General features: G+C 43.7%; 1 protein-coding gene across 1 annotated transcript in view; it reads left to right on the forward strand.

Annotated features, from left to right (window-relative positions):
* Positions 1-20,244: 20,244 nt before the first annotated feature.
* BANK1 (B cell scaffold protein with ankyrin repeats 1) overlaps positions 20,245-27,747 on the forward strand; it is a 277,328-nt gene continuing 269,825 nt past the window's right edge. Inside the window, exon 1 of the mRNA XM_074950677.1 lies at positions 20,245-20,379. Within this exon, the coding sequence (XP_074806778.1) occupies positions 20,364-20,379 (16 nt within the window). The 5' untranslated portion in view covers positions 20,245-20,363. The remainder of the gene's footprint in view (positions 20,380-27,747) is intronic.

Consider the following 27,747-nt stretch of genomic DNA (forward strand, 5'->3'; position numbering starts at 1 on the left):
AGTATATTCCTAGTGTTATACTCTTTTTATTCAAACATGGAATTTCTATCCATAGAGAATCTAGTGTACTTTTTGATTCATTTAAGATTTTTTACTATATTTTGATTCTATATTTTTCTTTCACATATCGTGCCACTCCCCCACCAGCACAGCCTACGTTGTCATTCCTATATATATTTGAACCCTGGTATTACTGTGTCCCATTGATTATCCTCATTCCACCAAGTTTCTGTGATGCCTATTATATCAGTATCCCAATTTAATTACAGGCACTCTATCTAGTTCACTAATCTCAGTATTTAGACTTCTTGCATTTGTATATAAGCACTTGTACATTTTGTCAATATTTAGTTGCTTGCCTCCGTGTGTTATATTTAAATGGAACACTTTTATGATTGATTTGTTTCTCACTAGCTCTTACCTGTACTTTACCAACTTCTTTCTTATCCTCTTTACTAGGAATAGAGTTTCCCCTTTAATAAATTCATCTGTAAGTGATGTCTCCGCCCATTCTGAGTGCTCCTCGGCACCTGTCGGCTTTCTCCCAGCCCTTCATTTAAAAAATCCTCTACATCTTTTTAAACTTACATCCCAGCAGTTTGATTCCAGTTTGGTTACTTCCTGTTATCGGATCCTCATTTCCAAAAAGGTTCCCCAGTTCCTAATAAATCTAAAACCTTTCTCTCGATATCATCATCTCATACACGCATTGAGACCCTGCAGTTCTACCTATCTTTCTGACCCTGCAGGTGGAACTGGAAGAATTTCAGAGAATGCTACCATGGAAGTCCTGGACTTGAATCTCTTACCTAGCAGCCTAAATTTGGCCTCAAGGACTACTATCCCTATGTCATTGATACCTACATGTACCATGACCATCAGCTCCTCCCCAGCACTGCACATACATACTGTCTAGATCGGCAACCTTTGCACCTAGCAGGCACTTCACCATGCAGTTTTCCTAGTCATCACAAACCCAATTAGGAGTAGAGAGGTTATTTTACCTCTATATTTGGCACTGGTGCAGCTGCTGCTGGAATAGTTTGTCCAGTTCTGGTGCCCACAATTCAAAAAGGATGTTGATAAATTGGAGAGGATTCAGAGAAGAGCCACAAGAATGGTTAAAGGATTAGAAAACAGGTCTTAGAGATAGTGACTCAAGGAGCTCAATCGATTTAGTTTAACAAAGAGAAGGTTGAGGGGTGACTTGATTACAGTCTGAGTATGTATGTGGGGAACTAATATTTAATAATGGGTTCTTCAGTCTAGCAGAGAAAGGTATAACATGATCCAGTGACTGAAAGTTGAAGCTATACAAATTCACACTGGTGTGCATTTTTGATAGTGATGGTAATTAACCCTTGAAACAATTTAAAAGTCATTTCCAGCATGTCCTAATTTCAGAGTGCCCACCTGTTTCTGTAACAATTTACCAAGGGCTGTGGTGGATTCTCCATCACTGATAATTTTTAAATCAAGATTGGATATTTTTCCAAGAGATCAGCTCTAGGAGTTATTTTGGGGAAGTTCTGTGGCCTGTATTATACAGAAAGTCAGAGTATATAATCACAGTTGTCCCTTCTGGCCTTGGAATCTGTGATGGGAGCAGATCTTGAATACAGTAGAAATAAAAATGTTAAGATGGAAGCTTGAATTTACAAGGATGGACCACGTTTGGAATGAATGAATTAGGGGAAGTGTGAAGATGGTACCAATTATAGAAAAGCCGAAGGAATCCGGGCTTCAGTGGTTTGGGAATGTGAAAAGAAGATAGGAAGAATACATAGGAAACGGTATTAAATTTAGAAGTGGAGGGTAAGAGAAGTGTTGGAAGACCCAAAACTAGATGGATGAATGTTATACAAAAGGATTTGATTAGCTGCAGAGTTTCTGAGGAACTGCTTAAAACAGAGTGGAATGGAGAAGGAGAACTCAAAGAACCAAGCCCATATAGATGGGACTAAGTCTGGAAGAAGAAGATCTGCAGGGATCAGGCTGTGTATCTGGCGAGGGGACAAGCTGGAAGATGGGGCAGGAAGACAGACACACTTCATGTCATTGCCCCTTCCTTCAGCCAGTGGTGACCTGTTGATGCTTACTAGAGCAGCATTATATTATGCCATGCTACCACAGCATACTGAATTATGTTCTCCCCATATTGAACTAAATTCATCATGGATTATTCATTTGTAGGGGCAAGAGAATGCTTCCAATCTACACTGGTGATATTCCCTGGACTGCTTCTTTATGGGGATGGGTTCCCCCGACCTCAGAACAGGAAGAGAGATCAACCCAAAGAATATGAAGATCCTTTTAGATCTCTGTGCTTCTTGGAGGATTCAACATAGGAGAGGGCCATCAGTGCGAAAGCCATTTCTCTGCTCTACCTTCCTGTTTTCTCTGGCCCACAGCTGCCTCCATGACAACTCTGTCCCATTGGTTCTACTACCAGCTGCTGCCCTTGAGATCTTTCACAGGATGGGGAGCACAATCATGTTTTGGGGAAAATCCTTCCCTAGATGAATTCTGAAATATTTTGTCTAAGTATAAACTGGTTGTCTCTGGTTACCTGCTCACTGTATCTTTGGTGCTAATTTCTTGTTCCTGTTCCATGTATTTGCCCCGGTTGTTATTTAAAAACATCATCCCATGTTTTTCTCTTGTCACTCTAATGATGACTTGTAATATATGTGAAATTATCTTTGTCTATTATGAAATTAATGGGAATCCTGAGAGTATTATTGGTCTGGGTATTAGTCATTCTAACTTGGAAAACACTGAATGTACTCAAATTGAGGCAGATTATTGAAATATAATTTGAAACAGGTAATTGCAATTATTTGGCAATATAATATTCCAATATGCTTTCATAACTAGATCATAATATTTTGTGCATCTGTTGAGAAAAGTAAAATACTGGCAAAGTAGATTATAAAATTACAAACAGCATAGCAAAGACTTCTTAGGTTATCCAATCCATTCCTCCTGCCATATGGTGGTTTATACTGCTCATTCTGAAATGTTTTGTCCAGCCTAGTTTTGGGTAATTCTAGTAAGAGAATAGTAACAGGATAATTAGCTTATGGTTTATCAGCCACTTATTAACAACTTCTATTTGAAAACTATTCCATAGACTTTTTGCTATTTGAAAACATTCCCTGAAGTATAAATGTTTTCATGTGATTGTATCTTATTGCTTAATAATAACTATATATTGGCCTAAATACATTCCAAAGTATACCCTCAGTCACTGGCTTATTACTGAATTAAAAGGGAGCATCTGTATATAGTTGTTCTACTGAAATGTATACTCAATAATCTTGCTATGAAAAATTCCCTTTTCTTTGCATGGCTACTGCTCTCAGAACCCTTTCATATATGTTCACACCAAAAATGGCTTTCAGTTAGAGTAATTTATTTTTGATAACTGTACTACTTCATTGTACAGTGGTCAACCTTAGAAGAATGAAAACTTTGCCTTATTCAGATAAACCTTCCCATACTTTCTATAGAAAATACTAAAAAGAATGTAGTAACCTTAAGGAATACTGCATCTATTTATTAAGGAAAAAATTGAAAGTTTTTTAAGAGCAACCACTGGTTTTAATATCTGGGGTTTGGTGTCATAAGAGGATGAAGAGGTGGGCACAAGTTGAGACTGCCATGTTTCTATACATAGTGGATGCAAAATTCTGAAGGCAAAAGAGTGGTCTGATTTGTATAGTTAGGAATAATAGTACAATGATTAAAACAATCTCTGTCTGGAGTGACTAAAAATGGTCCTCAACAAATCAAAGTTCAGAGACTTGTATGCAGTATGGTTACTGAGAAGAAACATACATGTTGATGACAAATCAATCAGACCTCTCAACCAATCGGAATACAGGGGCTTTCATAATTGAGAAATAAGTGCTGGTTATAGTTCAGTAATTGAACAGCATCCCCGCTTTCTGGTTGGAACAATTACATTTCATTTACGATTCTGGTTCTCTCTTTTTGCCACCCCAAACATTCCTCCTCATTGTTGTTTATTTCTATGTGTTGTTCCACTCCCAATATGTGCTTTTGCATTTTCTATTCCTGTCTTCCTCTGTGTTTACAACACCCTACCTTGTTTTCTGAAATACAAATTAGTTTCTTCCCTCATCCTCCAGATCATTTATGGGAAACCGAAATCAAAATACAATGCAACAATCATCCCTTTGGGGCCTCAGCCGGCACTTAGAATCATAGAATCATAGAATATCAGGGTTGGAAGGGACCTCAGGAGGTCATCTAGTCCAACCCCCTGCTCAAAGCAGGACCAATCCCCAATTAAATCATCCCAGCCAGGGCTTTGTCAAGCCTGACCTTAAAAACTTCTAAGGAAGGAGATTCTACCACCTCCCTAGGTAACGCATTCCAGTGTTTCACCACCCTCCTAGTGAAAAAGTTTTTCCTAATATCCAACCTAAACCTCCCCCACTGCAACTTGAGACCATTACTCCTTGTCCTGTCATCTTCTACCACTGAGAATAGTCTAGAACCATCCTCTTTGGAACCACCTCTCAGGTAGTTGAAAGCAGCTATCAAATCCCCCCTCATTCTTCTCTTCTGCAGACTAAACAATCCCAGTTCCCTCAGCTTCTCCTCATAGGTCATGTGTTCCAGACCCCTAATCATTTTTGTTGCCCTTCGCTGGACTCTCTCCAATTTATCCACATCCTTCTTGTAGTGCGGGGCCCAAAACTGGACACAGTACTCCAGATGAGGCCTCACCAATGTCGAATAGAGGGGAACGATCACGTCCCTCGATCTGCTTGCTATGCCCCTACTTATACATCCCAAAATGCCATTGGCCTTCTTGGCAACAAGGGCACACTGCTGACTCATATCCAGCTTCTCGTCCACTGTAACCCCTAGGTCCTTTTCCGCAGAACTGCTGCCTAGCCATTCGGTCCCTAGTCTGTAGCTGTGCATTGGGTTCTTCCGTCCTAAGTGCAGGACCCTGCACTTATCCTTATTGAACCTCATCAGGTTTCTTTTGGCCCAATCCTCCAATTTGTCTAGGTCCCTCTGTATCCTATCTCTGCCCTCCAACGTATCTACCACTCCTCCCAGTTTAGTATCATCCGCAAATTTGCTAAGAGTGCAATCCACACCATCCTCCAGATCATTTATGAAGATATTGAACAAAACCGGCCCCAGGACCGACCCCTGGGGCACTCCACTTGACACCAGCTGCCAACTAGACATGGAGCCATTGATCACTACCCGTTGAGCCTGACAATCTAGCCAACTTTCTACCCACCTTATAGTACATTCATCCAGCCCATACTTCTTTAACTTGCTGACAAGAATACTGTGGGAGACCGTGTCAAAAGCTTTGCTAAAGTCAAGAAACAATACATCCACTGCTTTCCCTTCATCCACAGAATCAGTAATCTCATCATAGAAGGCGATTAGATTAGTCAGGCATGACCTTCCCTTGGTGAATCCATGCTGACTGTTCCTGATCACTTTACTCTCGTGTAAGTGCTTCAGGATTGATTCCTTGAGGACCTGCTCCATGATTTTTCCGGGGACTGAGGTGAGGCTGACTGGCCTGTAGTTCCCAGGATCCTCCTTCTTCCCTTTTTTAAAGATTGGCACTACATTAGCCTTTTTCCAGTCATCCGGGACTTCCCCCGTTCGCCACGAGTTTTCAAAGATAATGGCCAATGGCTCTGCAATCACATCCGCCAATTCCTTTAGCACTCTCGGGTGCAACTCGTCTGGCCCCATGGACTTGTGCACGTCCAGCTTTTCTAAATAGTCCCTAACCACCTCTTTCTCCACAGAGGGCTGGCCATCTACTCCCCATGTTGCGATGCCCAGCGCAGCAGTCTGGGAGCTGTCCTTGTTAGTGAAGACAGAGGCAAAAAAAGCATTGAGCACATTAGCTTTTTCCACATCCTCTGTCACTAGGTTGCCTCCCTCATTCAGTAAGGGGCCCACACTTTCCTTGGCTTTCTTCTTGTTGCCAACATACCTGAAAAAACCCTTCTTGTTACTCTTGACATCTCTTGCTAGCTGCAGCTCCAGGTGCGATTTGGCCCTCCTGATTTCATTCCTACATGCCCGAGCAATATTTTTATACTCTTCCCTGGTCATATGTCCAACCTTCCACTTCTTGTAAGCTTCTTTTTTATGTTTAAGATCCGCTAGGATTTCACCATTAAGCCAAGCTGGTCACCTGCCATATTTACTATTCTTTCGACTCATTGGGATGGTTTGTCCCTGTAACCTCAACAGGGATTCCTTGAAATACAGCCAGCTCTCCTGGACTCCTTTCCCCTTCATGTTAGTCCCCCAGGGGATCCTACCCATCCGCTCCCTGAGGGAGTCGAAGTCTGCTTTCCTGAAGTCCAGGGTCCATATCCTGCTGCTTACCTTTCTTCCCTGTGTCAGGATCCTGAACTCGACCATCTCATGGTCACTGCCTCCCAGATTCCCATCCACTTTTGCTTCCCCCACTAATTCTTCCCTGTTTGTGAGCAGTAGGTCAAGAAAAGCTCCCCCCCAGTTGGCTCGTCTAGCACTTGCACCAGGAAATTTTCCCCTACGCTTTCCAAAAACTTCCTGGATTGTCTATGCACCGCTGTATTGCTCTCCCAGCAAATATCAGGAAAATTAAAGTCATGAGAACCAGGGTGTGAGATCTAGTAGCTTCTGCGAGTTGCCGGAAGAAAGCCTCATCCACCTCATCCCCCTGGTCCGGTGGTCTATAGCAGACTCCCACCACTACATCACTCTTATTACTCACACTTCTAAACTTAATCCAGAGACACTCAGGTTTTTCTGCAGTTTCGTACCGGAGCTCTGAGCAGTCATACTGCTCCCTTACATACAGTGCTACTCCCCCACCTTTTCTGCCCTGCCTGTCCTTCCTGAACAGTTTATAACCATCCATGACAGTACTCCAGTCATGTGAGTTATCCCACCAAGTCTCTGTTATTCCAATCACGTCATAATTCCCTGACATCACCAGGACCTCCAGTTCTCCCTGCTTGTTTCCAAGGCTTTGTGCATTCGTATATAAGCACTTGAGAGAACCTGCTGATAGCCCCTCATTCTCAGTATGAGGCAGGAGCCCTCCCATCACAGACGTTCCTGCCTGTGCTTCCTCCCGGTATCCCGTTTTCCCACTTACCTCAGGGCTTTGGTCTCCTTCCCCCGGTGAACCTAGTTTAAAGCCCTCCTTACTACGTTAGCCAGCCTGCTCGCAAAGATGCTCTTCCCTCTCTTCGTAAGATGGAGCCTGTCTCTGCCCAGCACTCCTCCTTCATGGAACACCAGCCCATGGTCAAAGAATCCAAAGCCTTCTCTCCGACACCACCTGCGTAGCCATTCGTTGACTTCCACGATTCGACAGTCCCTGCCCTGGCCTTTTCCTTCCACGGGGAGGATGGACGAGAACACCACTTGCGCCTCAAACTCCTTTATCCTTCTTCCCAGAGCCACGTAGTCCGCAGTGATCCGCTCAAGGTCATTCTTGGCAGTATCATTGTATCACTTCATCTCAATTAGGGTACATCTACACTGGCAAAGTTACAGCACCAGTAGTTACAGCGCCACTCAGAGAGCACTGAAAGGAAATCACTGTTGTGTGTTCACACTGTCAGCTGCCTGCGCAATAGCATGTTCACACTCACAGCACTTGCAGCGGTATTTGTAGCGGTGCACTCTAGGCAGCTATCCCACAGAGCACCTCTTCCTCTTCTGCCGCTAAGAGTTGTGGGAAGGCAGAGGAGGTCGCACGGCATCCTGGGTCCTGTCCCAGTGCCCCGTGATGCATTGCTTCGCATCCCAGCAATCCATGTGCTTCCATCTGCATTTGGTGCCATCTTTCAACGGTTTGTGTACTGCATGCTCTGCCTCTTCGGTCTGCAGGAATGGATCCCAAACTGCTGACCAGTATGCTCCTCGCTCTGACCAACACATCACGAGTGGCAGTGGAGTTATTCCTTAACTACAAAGGCAAGAGGAGTGTGACATAGATCTCGCCACGCATACTAGCTATGACACGAGATTGCTTGTGGCATTCACAGAGGTGCTGACCACAGTGGAACGCCGTTTTTGGTCTTGGGAAACAAGCACTGAGTGGTGGGATCACATTGTCATGCATGTCTGGGATGATGAGCAGTGGCTGCAGAACATTCGGATGAGGAAAGCCACATTCATGGGACTGTATGATGAGCTCGCCCCAGTCCTATGGCAGAAGGACACGAGAATGAGAGCTGCCCTTTTGTTGGAGAAGCCAGTGTTGATTGCACTGTGGAAGCTGGCTACTCCAGATTGCTACCAATTAGTCGCTAACCAGTTCAGAGTGGGAAACTGGATGGCTTTGCACAAATGGGCTTCCCTAACTGCGGAGGGGTGACAGATAGCATGCACATTCCAATTCTGGCACCAGACCACCTAGTCACCGAGTACATTAATCGCAAGGGATATTTCTCAATAGTTCTCCAGGTGCTTGTGGATCACTGTGGGCTTTTCACAGACATTGATGCAGGCTGGTCTGGAAAGGTACATGACACAGGCATCTTTCAGAACACTGGCCTGTTCAAGAAACTGCAAGCAGGGACTTTCTTCACAGACTAGAAGATCACCGTAGGGAAAGTCAAAATGCCCTGGGAGACCCCGCCTACCCCTTAATGCCGTGGCTTATGAAGTTATACACGGGGCAACTTAACAGCAGGAAGGAGCAGTTCAACAACAGGCTGAGCAAATGCAGAATGACTGTTGAGTGTGCTTTTGGCCATTTAAAAGCCTGCCTCTATGGGAAGCTGGACCTGGCCAATGACAGGCCTATGCTTATAGCTGCGATGCCTCTATGGGAAGCTGGACCTGGCCTATGCTTATAGCTGCATGCTGTACACTCCATAATATTTGTGAAGAGAAGGGTGAAAGCTTCACTCAGGGCTGGACTGCAGAGTCTCAGCACCTGGAGGCTGAGTTTGAACAGCCAGAGACCAGGGCTATTAGAGAGGCACAGCGCGGGGCCATAAGGATCAGGGATGCCTTGAGGCAGCAATTTGAAGCTGAAAGCCACTAATATTTGTTGCTATGCTCAGGATTGCAGTGCTTGTAATGCTAGGAGGTGATTGCTGCACATGATGCAAGAAGGGACCTTAACATAATTGTATGTTGCTTTGCAATGCTCTTTTTGCTTTCACTTAATAGAATAAAGATTGCTTTCAAACCAACACAATTCTTTTTTTAAAAGACAACAACCGGAGGAAAGTCAAATGAAAAAATACATCAGCAGGGAGGGGGATGGGGGAAGGGAAAGTTCCAGGAAGAGGAGGGGTCCAGGGATGGCTAAATATTTGTATATGTCATATCCAACCTTCTCCTCTAAAGTACAATGCAGCGGGTACTGTACTTCAGCAGGGCCAAACTGCAGAGGGATGGGTGTTGAGTGCAGTGGGTAGTGGGAGTCCTCAGTGCTGGACTGTGAGGAGGGATGAGTGGAATGCTGCAGATAGAGACTGGAGCCAGGAGGTTCATAAGACTGTGTTGGTGGTGTCTGGGGAGCACATGGGAAAGAATTTTGTGACAGCAGCTGCAGGGGAGGGCGGGCACGGAGCTGCTCAGTTTGAGGAGCTAGTATCGCCTGGAGTGTGTCTGCTTGGTGCTCCATAATGTTTAAGAGCCACTCTGTGGATTCTTTCTGGCATGCCGTGTTCTCCTTTTGGTCCCTCTTCTCGCTGTCCCACCACTCCTTCAATTCCTGTTTCTCAGCGGCAGAGGACATCATAACCTCATGCAGAAAGTCCTCCTTAGTTCTTCTTGGCTGCCTTCTAGTTCTGTGCAGCTGTTCTGCTGCTGCTAACAAAGAGGGAGGCTGGGATCCCAAGGTCATCTCTGTGAAGTTTAAATGCAACATTTTACAGAAGCAGTATTGTTTGCAACACACACAACACTGATTCAGTGCTTTAAAACACAGCCAGTATTCACACACCTGTCACTAACTGGCTGACCCCAGGCAAGCACACATGAGCCACAAGATCCCCAAAATGGTGAGTAGCTACAGGGGCAGGGTAAATCACTGTTCCCAGACCCTGCTGTACACTGGGCATGTGGCTCTTGGGAAGAGCCAGCACTGTATGGTGGGTGGGCTGATAATCATTCCTGTCCCCACACTTTCCACAGGATGTGATCATTATGGAAGATATCTCGCTCCTGAGGGTGAACAGGGAATCAAGGGAGGGTCTTCTCCAAGCCCCTATGCGGCTCACCTGTGTGCAGCAATGGTTCCCTGCCCATGACAGCACAGTGGCGCGGGAAAGTTACCATTAATGTGGCAAGAAACAAAGCAGCTCTGCCGAAGAATCTGTGTCAGTGGATTACCCAGTATCTCCACAAGAGTTTCCTGGAGATCTCTGAGGGAGATTCCCGTGAGGTGAGGGAGTCAATCAACAGCCTGTTCCGCCGCTCAGACTAGGCATGAGGTGGGAGACGAGCCTGCTTTCTGCAACTCTCCTGCCCTACTGCCCCCAACAACTCGCTTCAGCAATTCCCAAAATCAGATCCACTTACTAGGGGCCCCTCTCCTGTTTGTGCTTCGCCCAGATGCTACTGCTGTGACTGGCTAGGCTCCTCTGGGGTAGAAAAGAGCTCCTGGCTGCATGCATCCCTGGCCTCCGAGTCATCCTCTGCCTCTGGGTCCCCTTCCCCCTCCACATCCTCGTCCAAGATTTCCTCCTCCTAGCTCATTCCATTCTCGACTGGCATGCGAGCGAACAAAGTATCCACAGGGCCTTTGCAGTGGAGGTGGGGTAGCCACCAAATATTGTGTCCAGCTCTTTGTAGAACCGGCCACTCATGGGTGCAGCACCGGAATGGCGGTTTGCCTCCCGTGCCTTGCGATAGGCGTTCCGCAGCTCCTTCACTTTTACCCTACATTGCAATGTGTCCCAGTCATGCTCCCATTCTATCATGCATCATGAAATCTGTCCATAGGTACCATAATTCCTACAGCTGGAGAGCAGTTGGGACTGGACAGCCTCCTCTCCCCAAATGCTGATGAGGTCCAGCAGTTCGGCATTGCTCCAAGTGGGGGATCCCCTGGTGCGTGGAGCTGGCATGGCTACCTGGAAAGATGTGCTGAGACCACTGCACGCATCACTGAGCAAACAGGAAGGGGACTTCCAAATTTGCAAAGACATTTATGTGGTGGGGATGATGATTGGTCACCTGACGGCAGGGCAGTAGAGTTCAAACTGAAGACCAGAGAGATGAGAACAGGCATTGTGGGACACCTCCAGAAGGCCAACTGCAGTGCTGTAATCGCCACGGTGTCTAAACTGGCACCACAGCGCTGTACCCTTGGCGCAGAAAACTGTACGCCTCGCACTGGGGTGGTTTTTTTAAAGCACTACAACTGTGCAGTTTCTGTGCACTAAGTGGCTTGGCAGTGTGTACAACGTGGGAGTTACAGCACAGAAAGCTGCTTTACTGCGCAGAAACTTGCCAGTGTAGACAGGGCCTTAGATAGATACATTGTCATATATTTATATCTATTTTATGAGCTTTTTCATATATGTGATGCATAATAATAATTAGGGCTGTCAATTAATCACAGTTAACTCATGCAATTAACACAAAAAAAGAATCACGATTAAAAAAAATTAATTGCGATTAATTGCAGTTTTAATCGCACTGTTAAACAATAGAATACCAATTGAAATTTATTAAATATTTTAGATGTTTTTCTACATTTTCATATATATTGTATTCTATGGTTGTAACTGAAATCAAAGTGTATATTACTTTTGATTACAAATATTTGCACTGTAAAATGATAAACAAAAGAAATAGTATTTTTCAATTCACCTCATACAAGTACTGTAATGCAATCTCTTTATTGTGAAAGTGCAACTTACAAATGTAGATTTTTTTGTTTGTTACATAACTACACTTAAAACAAGGTAAAACTTCGGAGCCTTCAAGTCCACTCAGTCCTACTTCTTGTTCAGCCAATTGCTAAGACAAAGAAGTTTGTTTACATTTACGGGAGATAATGCTGCCCTCTTCTTATTTACAATGTCAGGAGAAAGAGAGAACGGACATTTGCATGGCACTTTTGTAGCCAGTGTTGCAAGGTATTTATGTGCCAGATATGCTAAACATTTGTATACCCCTTCATGCTTCGGCCACCATTCCAGAGGACACACTTCCATGCTGATGATGCTCGTTAAAAAAATGTGTTAATAAATTTTGTGACTGAACTCCTTGGGGGAGAATTGTATGTCCCCTGCTCTGTTTTACCCAGATTCTGCCATATATTTCATGTTACAGCAGTCTCGGATGATGACCCAGCACATGTTCATTTTAACAACACTTTCACTGCAGATTTCAGAAAATGCAAAGAAGGCACTAATGTGAGATTTCTAAAGATAGCTGCAGCACTCAACCCAAGGTTTAAGAATCTGAAGTGACTTCCAAAATCTGAGAGGGATGAGGTGTGGAGCATGCTTTCAGAGGTCTTGAAAAAGCAACACTCCGATGCGGAAACTACAGAACCCGAACCACCAAAAAAGAAAATCAACCTTCTGCTGGTGGCATCTGACTCAGATAATGAAAATGAACATGCGTCAGTCCCCACTGCTTTGGACTGTTATCAAGCAGAACACGTCATCAGCATGGACACGCGTCCCTTGGAATGGTAGTTGAAGCATGAAGGGACATATGAATTTTTAGAGCACTTGGCATGTAAATGTCTTGCAACGCCAGCTACAACAGTGCCATGAGAACACATGTTCTCACTTTCAGGTGATATTGTAAACAAGAAGCAGGCAGCATTATCTTCTGCAAATGTAAACAAACTTGTTTGTCTGAGAGACTGGCTGAACAAGAAGTAGGACTGAGTGGGCTCGAAGGCTCTAAAATTTTACATTTGTAGGTTCAACTTTCATGATAAAGAGATTGCACTACAGTACTTGTATGAGGTGAATTGAAAAATATTATTTCTTTTGGTTTTTTTTATAGTGCAAATACTTGTAATCAAAAATAAATATAAAGTGAGCACTGTACACTTTGTATTCTGTGTCATAATTGAAATCAATATATTTGAAAATGTAGAAAACATCCAAAATATATAAATAAATAGTATTCTATTATTGTTTAACAGTGAGATTAATTGCGCAATTAATAGCAATTAATTTTCTTAACTGCTTGACAGCCCTAATAATAATAAACAGAGACACAGGAAAAATCAAACACATAAACTTTGGTTGAAGTAAATGGAGATACTCTGATTTACATGAGACAAGGATCTGTCTCACAAAAATTATACTTTGCATTCTGTAGATTTAGTGAAGAGATGGAAGCAAGAGTTATACCAACTAGTACTCAACTCGGGAAACACAATTGTTTGTCCTCTGTTTTGGTGGCTGTTTGGCATGAAGATGATAGCATATCAGTTCATTTCTGCCATGCTTTACTTTATAATCCATCAGATCTGTTTAATAGTATTGTCCACATCAATTTAATCAAATTTTTCTAATAACAACCCATTGGCACTGCATTAAATGATGTATTAGTGTAGTACAGTGGTCTCAAACCTTTTTACGCCCAAGATCACTTTTCGAATTTAAGGGCAAACCAGGATATACCCTGCCCCTTCCCTGAGGCCCTGCCCCTTCCCCAAAGCCTTGCCCTGCTCACTCCATTGCCCCACCTCTATTGTTTGCTCTCCCCCACCTCTGTTGTTCGCTCTCCCCCACCCTCACTCACTTTCACCAGGCTGGGGTTGGGGTTCGGGGGTGTGTGTGCAGGCTCTGGGCTGGGGCCGAGGGATTTGTAGAGTGGGAGGGGGCTCTGGGCTGAGCCTGGGGCAGGGGATTGGGGTAAAGGAGGGGGTGAGGGGTGCAAGCACTGGGAAGGAGTTTGGGTACAGAGGGGGCTCTGGGCTGGGGCAGAGTGTTGGGGTGCAGAAGGGGGTACAGAGTTCTGGCTCTGGGAGAGGCTCAGGGCTGAGGGTTGGGGTGCAGGATGGGGTATGAGATGCTGGCTCAGGGAGGAGGCTGGGGGTTGGGGTGTTGCCTCCTGCTGGGCAGCAGTTACCTTGGGCGGCTCCCGGTTGGTGGCACAGCAAGGCTAAGGCAGGCTCCCTGCCTGCCCCGGCCCCATGATGCTCCCAGAAGGGGCCAACACGCCCCTGAGGTCCTTGGGGCGGGGCACGTGGCTTCACATGCTGTCCCTCTCTGCAAGCACCGTCCCTACAGCTCCCATTGGCCACAGCTCCCCGTTCCCGGCCAACGAGAGCTGCAGGGGCGGTGCTTGCAGACAGGAGCAGTGCATGCCCGCCCTCAGGGCCGTGCTTGCTGCTTCTGGCAGCCCCACTGTGCCGCCAGAGATTGCAATCGACTGGGAGATCCTCTAGGATTGACCAGTAAATCGCGATCGACCGGTTGGTGACCACTAGTTGTAGCAGATAATCTGATCTAGATTGTCAAATGGATGCGTAAAGCAACAGAGATGGCAGCCATATAAAGTTAATATTTACCAACATTTACTGTGTCAGCATCTAAACTACAAAAGATATTACCTTTTCTGAGCATATGGAAATACTTTGCTATATCACATTCCATACTGTAGTAACTGTCCTTTTAATAATGACAACTGTGTTTCTGTATTTACCTAGTGGTACTGTGTTACTCATAATTAGAGCTGTGCAAATAGTGAATTATTCAGTTCACTGGCAATTCCAGAAAAATCAAAAAAATTGTTTCAGGTAAACCCAATAACAAGTTTTTCAAAACGTTCAGACAACTGGCAAGTTGAAAAATTGTTTTGGATCAAACAAAACATTTTTTGACCCAAAATGTGTTTTCTATTTTGAACATGTTTAACACTTAATTAAAAAAAATTAATGAAATTTCTAAACAAAATGTCATTTTGAACCAATAAATATAAATATTTTATTTCAAAATGAAATGTTATGACTTTTTTGTTTTTTCAACACAAACAATTCAGCGAAATCAACCTGAATTCAAGAAACATTTTGGTGTTGCCAAATCTGCATTTTGTCAATAAAGTTTGGGCTGCAAAATTTCACCCAGCTCTACTCATACTGTTAATTCATGTTGTAGATGTAATTCATGTTAATTTGTTATTGATGGCTTAGATTTCAGCCACTTTGAGGATTATTGTTATCTGAAATCTACTAAAAGGTGAGTCACAATTACACGCAACTCTAAACCATTAATAGCCCATGGATGAGGGGTAGCTGCAATGGGAAAAAAAATCTATGTTTCTGTCGTATCTGCTGAGGGACTGAAGATGTTTACCTATCTTTTGGGTTCTGTTTTTACTAATATGGATGTATGTTTGAAGTAAAACTGTTGCAACTATTTATTATGAAACTTTACTAGCTGTGACCAAGAAGAGCTCTGTAGGTTATAATAACGAGGAAGTGAATAATGCTTTGTTGGAAGAATGAAACTGAAGACTGATGGCAAACTTTTTTTCTGTTGCAGTACATCTATATGATATCTGTTGGATTCCTGTCATACTCTAATTTTATTGTATTTGTACTGAAAGAGGCTAATAGGTTTGTCTGGTTTGGGCTACTTTCCATAAACTTATGTTGCTTATTGGTTATGGTATTATTATACACTTGGTGTTTGCAGACTTTTCCCTTAATATTTATTTCATTATTTTAGCAAGCATGATGTTGAACAAGATGATAGTCATAAAGACCAAGTTCCTCCTTTATAAAAACTGTTACATTAATTCATAAGTGCTTCTCCAATCCTTTGGTATTGTCTGTCAGCTACCTCTTAGATACTTACATGGTCTCCATTACCATAATATCTGAGCACCTCATAATTTTTAATGTATTTATCCTCACAACGCTCCTGTGAGGTAGGAAAGTACAATATTATTATCTCTATTTTAGGGATGGGAAACTGAGAAAGGGAGGCTAAGTGACTTGCCCAAGGTCATACAAGATGTTTGTGGCAAAGCAGGAACTTGAACACTGGCTTTTCACCTCCTAATTAGAACATATTGTGGTAACTGATAGCACGATGAGCTAAGCATGAATAAATGTAGACATACTAATAGTGATCGTCGCATGCATCTAAAATCAAAAAACAAACCCGCATAATTTCAAACCCAATCCTTCCAACTGTGTGTCAACTGTTTGAACTGTATCTGTGTGATTTTTACAATGAAGGCTCTTTGAGGCAGGTACTGTCTTATTCTAGGTTTGTACAGTCAAGCACCCTTTTGTCTCATAGTCACAATAATACCTATTCAAGATATGAAATGTAGTATAAACAATAAAATGTGGAGTAGAATTTTCAGAAACATTTGTAGATCTAAAATAATCTTCAAGTTCAGACTATTAGCAGAAAATCTTGTTTTGAACTTACTGGACTTCTAGTAGAATACACAAACTTAATATGTCCAGTAATGTAAATACTGAAATCATAGAGGGTAATTAAAGCAACCCAGTGCATATTTATTAATAATTATTATTATTGTATTAAATATTTTACATTTCTAAAGCACCCATCTCAGTAGTGTCTCAGCACTCTGTAGTACACATTGGGGTGGGGAGGGAAGGGAGAAATTAGGATGAAGTTAAGGTTCAGAGCATGCATCAGTAACTAAGGGTAAAAATAATATTTCAAGGATGTGTAATAAACCAAGGAAATTCAGAGTTGATGTTACACTTAGAAGAAATCCAAGCAAGTTAAGGTAAGAAACAGACAGTCAAGGCACCGGAACCACTTTAACTCTTCACAGTAGTGATGTTATGCAATAACCCTGTGATGATCATTATGACATTTTAGTGTTTGTGGTCTGTGACAAAGCTCTGTCCTTGCCTCTAGGGGTCCCGCGTTTCCTGGCGGATTTCGCTAGCCTCAGAGGCTCACTGTAACCCTCCACGTAACCCTTCTCTCTCTAGAGACAAGGGTCACAGTCTACTAAGCCATTTTCATCACAAGCCAGCGAGGGAGGTGAGGAGAAGTTATCCTTCCTTGCACAGTCTCTGTTGTCTCCCAGTCTCAGTGATTAATCAGGGGGCAAAGGTGGGGGGGGGGAGCCCGGGCCCACCCTCTACTCCGGGCTCCCGCCCAGGGACCCTAATAGTATCAGCTATGGTAGCTGACCTTTTAGAAACATAACATGTACAATTCCCTGGGCTACTTCCCCCACAGCAGCCCTCATTTCCTCAAGCTCCACTTCACCCTTACCTCAGGGCCTCCTTCCTTGTACCTGATATGGTGTGTACTACTCAGCCTCTCCAACAGCACAACTTCCTCCCACAGCTCCTGACATGCGCACCAGCCTGACTAACTGCGAGGCTTTTAACTAGTTTCAGCCAGCCCCTGTTTGGCTTCAGGTGTCCCAATCAACCTAGCCTTCTCCCTGCCTTCTGGAAAGTTCTTAATTGGCCCCAGGTGTCTTAATTGACCTGGAGCAGCTGCCATTTCACTTATCCTGGTACTAGGGATTTGTTTAGCCTGGAGCTAATATATCTATCTCCCACTACTTTTCTACAACCATCTGGCCTTGCCCCATCACAGGTCTTAATTTAATATGTCTTTAAAAATCAGTGTAATCTAGATTTTTCCACACTATTCCCCCTCATGGCATCAAAACAGGAAAGAGTTAAGGTTGGTGATATAACTGTGTTTTTTTATGCAACATTTCTGAATTTCTTTTAAGCATAATCTTAACTTTAAATTTCTTGGGCTTATAATAAACACAAGGTTTGACCACCAGGCCAGCCAGATGTCCCTACAGTTGTGCTTCCACAAGAGAACAAGCACTGGAGGCACAGCTAACAGCCTAATTTCACAGTATGAGTTCCTAGAAGGGAATACGAGTAATACGAAATAACTAGTCAAACTGACCTTTAAATTTGATTCCTGGAAACTCAACTCTTTGTTCTTGGAACGACTAACTTCAACTCATTTTTGCTCTTTGACTCATGTCTGCAGGTAGATCTTTCTTTTTCCCTGGATGCGAATGGTATCTGGGAGGCAACATACAATTTTTTTGTTCTTACTGGGACTACAGAGGTCTGAATTGATCTTCCTCGTTCATTATTGAATTATTTAACAACATAATATGGCTTTTCTTCTTTATGATGTGGTCTTTTCACGATTTAGCTCACAATCATAGTGTGGACTACACCCTCTTCTAAGCCATTTTGTCTAATATTTTAGTTTATAAGGTGCAGTAAATGTTGCTGCTATTTACAGAAAATAAGCTGGACAAATGATGTTAATTTCTATCACTGACATGTTCCTCCCCTCTTATGTGATATTATTCTCTCCTTCCATCTCTTCCGATTATTCCTTCTCTCACTCTAGATTATTTACCCGATGCACTGACTCGTTGCCATTAGCTTGGACTTCCATTAGAATGCAATAATAGTGATCTTTTGGACTATGGTCACTCAAGAATTAAACACCTGCAATTTAGTGTTACCTGATACCTATTATTTCAGAAAATGGAAACAATTTAAAAACTGACAGTCCTGACAAAGAACCACATCCCAATCTCATAGATCCACTGACTTCAGTGGTGGTGTTTTGGATTTTCACAGTATAACATCAGAATTGGTTAACACCCCCCCCCCCCCGCCCAACAGCAAAAACAACCCCCTGCCAAAACATTAATTTGAAAAACAGCTACACAAACAGTGACAGCAGTAACAGCCCATGGTTCAGTTCTCCATTTTGTCCTTATAGCATGCAGATAACACTTTTAAAAATGCTTTTTACTGACACTTTTTTCCCCGAATGCTATCAATTGACCATTATCTATGAAGCTTTTCAATGGTTCCAGTTTAGGTCCCAGTCCTGCTCCTACTGATTTAAATGGGAGTTTGGCCTTTATTTTGATAAGGTTCAGACCTGGTCCAATGCCTATTGAAATCAATGAAAAATACCCTCTTGATCGATGGGAGCTGGACTGAGCCCTAAAACCATTTTTAACGGATGGTGCACTTAAGGAGAAATTGCAAACACTACCACCCTTACAGTCTGATATTTCTAACATTTTTCAATTTTTTTCTCTGCCAGGTCAATAATTAATATAAAGCATAATAGGGTCGGGGAGTTAAATCATTGTGATTTTGAACACTTTCCAAGCAGGGCATTAAAATTGTATTGCCAGGATAAAGATCTCTGCATGAAGGGGCATATTTCCAAAGTTCCATTCGTTCAGTCTGTTCTTTAAATACTGTACCCGGCTGGATTCATGAAATCTGGGCCCCTTTAAAAACAGATCCAAAATAGCTGCAGATCTAGAAATGCTTTTGACTTTTTTTTTCTTTCTTCCCCCTGAAGGCCACAACTAATGGCTCTAGACTGTTCTCAGTGGTAGCAGATGACAGAACAAGGAGTAATGGTCTCAAGTTGCAGTGGGGAAGATTTAGGTTGCATATTAGGAAAAACTTTTTCACTAGGAGGGTGGTGAAACACTGGAATGCGTTACCTAGGAAGGTGGTGGAATCTCCTTCCTTAGAAGTTTTTAAGGTCAGGCTTGACAAAGCCCTGGCTGGGATGATTTAACTGGGGATCAGTCCTGCTTTGAGCAGGGGGTTGGACTAGATGACCTCCTGCGGTCCCTTCCAACCCTGATATTCTATGATTCTAATGAACGTTGCTGCCATTAAGGGGCTCTTCCCCGGGGGAGAGAGAGACACTCATCCAGGTATCTCCCCCACCTCCACCCTGTCACAATCGTTTGAATCTGGTCTACACACGCCTGTGGCCCTCTGTTTGTTCCCTGCGTGCCACAAGCTACCCCTGAAGCTAAATGGGAGTCCTGGGGTGGGAGGGAAAGCAGGACCCGTTGCCAAACGAGAGCAGCATCCCTTTCGCCGGGGCTGGGCGGGCTGCAGAGGGGTTCGGTTGAGGAAGGCGATTTTCAAAGGAACTCGCCTTTGGTTTAAAAGGAGGCCGGCGTGCGCCGGACCAAAGCCCGAGCGATACCACCCGCACCCCGGCCGCACCCTCTCCCCTTTCCCCGGCAGTGCAGGAGAGCGGGGCGCCACGGCTTGGGGGCGCCGGGCCCTCGCCAGGGCGCCGTCTCCTCAGCTCGACAGGAGGAAGCAGGGCCCGCGTCCAGCCTTGGGCGGGAGTTTCACTTCTGCAGCCAGCGCGGGAGGCGAACTTCCCCCAGCGGACGGAGCGGGACCCGCGCGAGGGGGCGGGCGGGGGCTGCAGCGGCAGGTCGGCGCTTCCGCAGTGGCGGTGGCTGAAGAGGGGGCGTCTCTGCTGCTGGGGCCGGAGCGACGCGGCTGGCTGAGCGCGCCCCCGGGCTCCACCTGCCCTACGGAGAGGGAGGCAACGGGCCGCGGCGGAACGATGACGAGCCCCTCAGGTGGGTCCGGGCTGCTGCCGGGATGGGGTGGCCGGGCCAGCGCTGGGGGTGGGAAGCGGGGAGGGAGCTGTCAAACGTTGAGGTCTCTTCCTCCCCCCGCCGCCCAGCTTGGCTTCCCGGGGGAGGGGCGGGTCCTTCCCTGCCCCCACACCGGACTGAGAGACGAGCGGGAGGGAGCAAAGGGGCTGGAACTGGGGGTGCTGCACCGGCTCTTCTTCGAGTCCCCCAGCCCAGGCTGTATCCCACCTGGCGATGCCCTTGGGGTGTGGGGAGCACCGCAGGGGAGACAGGGACCCACTTCTCTTCATGCCCTCCCGCGACGTGCTGTTGCCCAAAGCTACCCTATTACGAACCCTGAGTCCTGCTAATGAAAAATAAAGAGTAGGACCCAACCCACCAAATTTTGCCGGGCGGGGGGGTGATGCTAGAAGAAGAGTGAAAACGTGCGTCCCTGGGAATTTCTTATTTTGCTTCCCTAAGTGAAGGATGGGTAGAGCAAAGCCTAAATTTTTATTTTGCGAAGTGTCTAACGTAGGAGTGAAAATGTTAGACAACTTTTTTTTATTTAAAGGGGATGTGTAGTAGAAGACTTTTCTTCTTGCATTGAGGAATAGCTTAGCTGTAGGGACCATTGCTTACTTACAAAAGAGTAAGTTGTTTCCTTAAACAAAATGAATACAGCTGGTATATGCGTTGTTAAATGGTGAACAATAACCCAGAATTTCTTTAGTGAAATATAATTGTAGACTTATGGCTTGGAAATATACAACCCCTCCAGTTTGGGGTCCTAACATCATATCTAGCTCAGTACAACCACTTTTAGGCAAAGCAGGTGAGGTAATATCTTTTTTTGGACCAACTTCTGTTAGTAAAAGAGACAAGCTTTCGAGCAACTCTGAGCTCTTCTTCAGGTTGCATTGAAATGAAAAACAATGTCAAATGCCCACAAAAACTGGATAGGTTTGCCAGGTTTTCGACCAGAACGCCCCATCGAAAAGGGACCCTGGTGGCTCTGGTCAGCACTGCCGATCAGGCATTAAAAGTCCGGTCAGTGATGCGGAGGGTCTAAGTCAGGCTATCCCTACCTATCCTGGCACTGCGCTGTGCCCTGGAAGCGGCCAGCAGCAAGTCCGGCTCCTAGGCAGGGGGGCTACAGGGCTCCACGCGCTGCCCCCGCCCCGAGCACCGGCTCTGCACTCCCATTGGTCGGGAACCGCAGCCAATGGGACCTGGGGGGGCGGTGCCTGCGAGCAAGAGCAGCGCGCGGAGCCTCCTGCTCTGCCTCCCCCCCGCGGCCCCCCCCCGGCCTAGAAGCCAGACCCGCAGGCCGCTTCCAGGGCACAGCATGGAGCCAGGACAGGCAGGAAGCCTGCCTTAGCCCCGCTACGCTGCTGACTGGGAGCTGCCCGAGGTAAGCCCACGCCCCGAGCCCAAGCACCTGCCCCTGCCCTGAGCCCCCCCAAACCCCTCATCCCCAGCCCCACCCCAGAGCTCACGCCCCAGCTGGTGGGGGAGAGCAAGCCACTGAGGGAGGGGAAAATGTAGTGAGCGGGGGGTGGGACCTCAGGGAAGGGGCAAGGCTAGGGTGTTCGGTAGACCACTGGACCACAATGAAAGCTCAACTCACCCGTTCACCTTGTATTTCACTCGATTCCCGTAAATATTTTGTTTTGGACATTTTAATTTGTTAGTGCCATTTCTCCAAGTGTTTTATATGGCAAACTAAATTTTACTGAACACTTCATGCTCAAATAAATTGGTTAGTCTCTAAGGTGCCACAAGTACTCCTTTTCTTTTTACTGAAGAAGACTACCATTATTTTTCATAAGTGTTTAGCACCACAAGCCACACCTATAGCTTTATAGAAATGCTCCCCTCCAAAATATCCATTAATCATATGTTGGTTCAACTTTAAACCTATGTATCATTACATACCAAAAAATACATTTCAAAAGTTATTGCAAAGTCAAGCGCTTGAAAGTTGGGAAAGGCTAGAATTAGGGTAGAATGGACAATATAAATTCTGATCCCTTGGAACGTGCATTGTCACATACTTTTTAATTAGATAATTACATACTATTTTTTCCATCTCATTCAAAACACAGGATGGACAGTGTTCAGTGATCAAGGCATCTAATTCAATTTTTCTTTTTTCCTCATAATTCAATTTCTGATCTTCAGCCTTATTTACTACACACCATCCAAACCCTGCACTGAATACAGAATTGTTCATTTTTTCATGGTCTTTTTTTATAGAGTACATCGCTATGGCATAAAAGTGCCTTACAAAAATTAATGCATTATTATTTCCATTTTACGGAAGGGGAAACTGACACAAAGAACATAGTAAATCAGGGGCAGATCCAGGATTAGAATTTAGGACCCCTGGACTCGCAACCTTAACCACACTGCTTAACTGAGGAAGATACTGAGTATTTACAGTTCCCATTGACTTCAGGTAGAGATGAGTGTTCAGCTGCACTTCTGAAAATGAGTGCCCCCTGGTATTTTATATTGGGCACCCAGAAAATGACAAACACACAATTAATGACCACCTGCCAAAAATTGTGTTTTAGAGACTTGCTTGATATCACATAGTAAGTCTGTGGCAAAGGCAGGGATCTATTTGCACAACTCTAGGAGACAGAAAAGTATTTTTACCCTCATCTTACCTATGAGAAAATAGATATGAAGGCCAGAATTTGTAAAAGTGTCGCTATTTTTGGTGCCATGATTGGGCGCTCGCTCTGCATGAGACATCCAGGACTTTTTTTTTTCTTTTTTCCCAGTGTTTTTAGGATTTTATAGCACTTTTTATGTTCAATACACTAACGGACACTCACAGCCCCCTTATGAGGTACAATAGAACCTCAAAGATATGAACATCAGAGTTATGGCCTTACTGATCAACTGGATAGCATGTGGGACTGGAAGTAAGTGGAGACCAAAATGCAAAAAAAAAGGCAGCAAATACTGTATTGCAGTGGTCACCAACCGGTTGATTGCGATCGACTTGTCAATCCTAGTGGATGTCCCAGTCAATCGCGATCTCCGACAGACTTCTTTATGCAAATTCCACTAAACATACTGTACCTAGTGTAGATAAAGCATTCATGAATGGCAGATCTTTTATGAAATCTGTCTTCACTTATGGGGAGAGGCAGAGGTACGATAATCCACTAATGGTGATGCCATACTTGAGTTATATCTCCTCCACATTCATGAAGATAAATGTCATAACAGAGATTAGCCATTTTGTATTCTTTATTTATATAAAGTGCACTTCTCCCACTTGACAGAAATAAGTCATTAAAATTGATTGTGTTTGAATGGAATGTGTTAATCCTACAGGGGAATCTAGCCAATGACTAGGCTTGGAAACATTTGATTTTTGTATTTCATGAATAACAGAAAACAGCAATATATATCCAGTATTTTTAATTTTTTAAATTAATTTAAATGTTTGCATTAATAGGAAATAAATAATGCTCAGCGCTTGACTTAATTAAAAATATAATATGTAAAAGTGAGTTTTAGAGACGATTCAGAAATAATATCACAGAATTTGATAATCGTATATAATAATATCTTCTCAATATTTCTTTGAGTATAATGGAATACTAAATTTTTTACAAGATCCTATGGTGTGCATTCAAAAAACCCTTTTTGTGTATTAAAAATGCCCTTTCTATACATTTTGCTTATTAATGATGAAAACAGTTTGATAGTGTTTTGGATTAAAGGAAAAATCTAGTATTACTGAGATTTAAAGATTGAAATCTAATTATTCCACGCCTAATACTTAAAGGTCGAGGTTGATCATTTCATCTCCATCCAAGATGCTATCCAGCTGCCAGTGTCTTCAAACCACTCCTACTGCCTGGAAACTTAACTTCCTTTTTTAAAAAAAACATTCAGCATGGTCATGGAAAGGAAAACCTGTTTTATTAAAAATTAAAACAACATCCCGATGACCTAAAATATAAAGGACCGAGTTTTTTTCTGCACAAAACTGGCATTAGAGGCTGGAATCATGGGTCATTCACAGGCATGTATCAACAGCTTGATAGGAATGAAAGATAATAGGGAGGGTGGGGATTGACTATGAAGGGCCTTAAAAGTAAATACAAGTAGCATATATTTGATGCAATAGAGAAGGAGGAGTCAGTGGAGGGTTTCAGTGAGAGGGGTCACATGGTCAAGGCTATGGACTAGGAAAATTATCTTTGCAGCAGCATTCTGATGGCTATGAGCAGGGCAAGCTTGCATTTCTCAAGGCCAGAGAGAAGAATGTTGCAGTAATCGAGATGTGAGATAATGAAAGCTTGGCTGTGAATTTTAGCTGTGTGGCTGATTTGGAAAAGTAATATGTTAGATGTGATGCAGAAAGAATTGGCACAATTCAGACATAGTCTGGATGTGAGGACCTAGCGCAGGGGTGGGCAAAGGGCATCCGGCCCTTCAGACATTTTAATCCAGCCCTCGAGCTCCTGCTGGGGAGTGGGGGCTTGCCCCGCTCTGTGTATGCCATGGTTTCGCACGGCTCCCAGAAGCAGCAGCATGTCTCCCTTCTGGCTCTAATGCGTAGGGGCAGCCAGAGAGCTCCACTCCCTTCCCCCGCCTCAAGTGCTGCGCCTGCAGCTCCCATTGGCCGGGAACCACAGCCAATGGGAGATGCAGGGGTGGCACCTGCAGATGGGGCAGTGTGCAGACCCGCCTGGCCACGCCTCCACATAGGAGGTGGAGAGGAGGACATGCTGCTGTTTCTGGGAGCTGCTTGGTCTAAGCACCACCCAGAGCCTGCACCTCTGACCCCCTCCCATGCCCCAACCCCCTGCCCCAGTCCTGATCCCCCTCCTGCCCTCCAAACTCCTTGATCCCAGCCCAGAGCACCCTCCTGCACCCCAACCCCCTATCCCCAGCCCCATCCCAGAGCCCTCACCCTCCCACACCCCAAACACCAATTTCATGAGCATTCATGGCCTGCCATACAATTTCCATATCCAGATGTGGCCCTCAGGCCAAAAAGTTTGCCCTGACCTAGCGAGAGGTCTGAGCTGAAGACGAATCACAGTGTTTCCTTTTCTTGCAATTTTTTCATAAGTCTTGTGATATTTGATGTGTCTCTTAAAGTCCTAATTTCTGGAGTCATTTGGTTTATGTGAAAATCTCAGATTTTGTCAGAAAACAGTAAGTTTCAGTCTCAATGGTTTGTGGACAAAAACTTGAAAATGTGAATCCTAAAGGCTTAAGTATCAGAAGGCAAATACAAAGAACCCAGATTTTATTATTTTGAAAAATCCGGTGTGTTTGAAAGCCAGTCTTACGATTTTGAAAACCTTGATTTATGATTTTTGAATGCGTGGGGTTGCACATAGTGGCATCATAAACTTCGAACAGAAACAAAGGGGGGATGTTTTCAAAGATATTTGAAAATCATTGCTGAAAATCTGCCCTCCCATAATGATTTTTCTTTGTAACTTGCAGTTGAAAAAAGTAAGAGTTCTTTCAGAACTGAACTCACCCAAAGCAGTTTCCTTTCCTTCTCTGAACTCTTATTCCTCTCTCCTGTCTCTAGGTGCATGGTCATCTCATATGCTCACTGAAGCTTAAAATAAGCAGTAGATTACACACATCTGAGTTTCATTGGCACTGAAAAATTATGTCACTGAAGCCACAGTACAGGCAAAAGAAAGGGCAACAGTCTCAATTTCTAAAAGGAGGAGCATCTGTGTCCAGGGGGATGGGAATTACAATATAAACACGGTTCTTCTGCTCTCTTGTCTCTGTTTCTCTTGGTGCTGGTCTCTGAGTACCTGGTAAGCTTACATACTCCTCTATTTTTACACGTGCAGTAAAAAACCAACCAAACAAAATTTAGAACATTTGAACATAGTGCTACAGTAGGCAGTACTGGGTTAGAATTTTATCTGCATAGGGGACCCATTCATTTCTGATTATATTACTAGATAATCTGTTTAATGTAAAAGTAGTAACAGATTTTAAATGACAGGTTTCAGAGTAGCAGCCGTGTTAGTCTGTATCCGCAAAAAGAACAGGAGTACTTGTGGCACTTTAGAGACTAACAAATTTATTAGAGCATAAGCTTTCATGGGCTACAGCCCACTTCATCGGGTGCATAAGTATTTGCATAAAACAAACCCACATTTGAAATATTCAAAATAGCCATGCAGTTAAGAAGGGAAAAACAAATACTGAGGTCTGAAAGTCAAATAGAGATTTATATTATTTCCTAAGACAATATGGATCCTTATTTATCATCTGATACCTCCCTATTTAGAAATGAAACAAAGCTCTCTAATTATTCATAAAGTCTGATTTACACTTCCATTGGTTCTGATATTTAAGGCAAGCTAATTTTAGATTTTTTTTAAAAAAAGGCATAGTTATACAGTTCTGCAAAGTTTCTTGAGACTCCTTATAATCTTAAAAAATCAAGACATACTGTATATAACATGGTATGTGAGTATAATTTAAGAATTCGTAGCTGAGTTTGGAAAGCACCCTTTTTGCTCTTAGATCACATGGTTAGCAGCTGTAACTGCTTTGAAACATTATACAAGTACTTATTAATAGCAAGTATTTGTGGCTTTGATTCTCTCCTTATTAAAAGTTGGAGTGTGATGAATAGTCATTTTCATTATATGGCCAAACACCAAATACTGACTTCTTATGTTTAGCCATGTAATGAATACCATCAAAGAACCAAATTGTATAAACTGTATTTTAGCAGTGCTAAGAAATAACTTTCATGATAAAATAACTCAGAGCATCCGTAGGAACTATTACGTAGTTATCTGCTGGATATAATCTATGTTAAATATCAGCACACAATAGTAATTGTATTACTTTCGTCATTCAATAATTACATACAATATTAGCACTCGATATAAGCATGCAGTAATAGCACTGTAATACTAAAGTAAGCAATAATCTGAATTTTCTCTTACATGGTATGTTGTAATCTTTAATATAGTTTAAAAAATAAAGCCTTTTAAACAGATATTTGCTTTTTTACACTCTCTTCATAATAGTATGTCTGTACCTCACAAACAGAAAGAAACTGGATAGGTACTTAAATGAAGTGGACAGACTTTCAGAAGTGCTCAGTACACCGTAGCTGCTGAGCTCTTTTGAAAATCTGGTCCAGAGAGATTAAGGCCAAATTTTTCAAGTGTCCACTTGTTCTGTGTGTCTGTGTGCCTAGCCTTGGACACCCTGGGCCCAATCTTCAGACGTGCTAACCAATCATTGCCCCCTTTGACTTCAAATGGAGTTGTGGGTCCTTCTAAAAATCAGGCCCAAGATGTCTGACCTGGTTAAAAAAGGGTGTGGGGGGGGTGGGGG

Source organism: Natator depressus, chromosome 4, assembly GCF_965152275.1.
Source record: "Natator depressus isolate rNatDep1 chromosome 4, rNatDep2.hap1, whole genome shotgun sequence".
Lineage (NCBI taxonomy): Eukaryota > Metazoa > Chordata > Testudines > Cheloniidae > Natator > Natator depressus.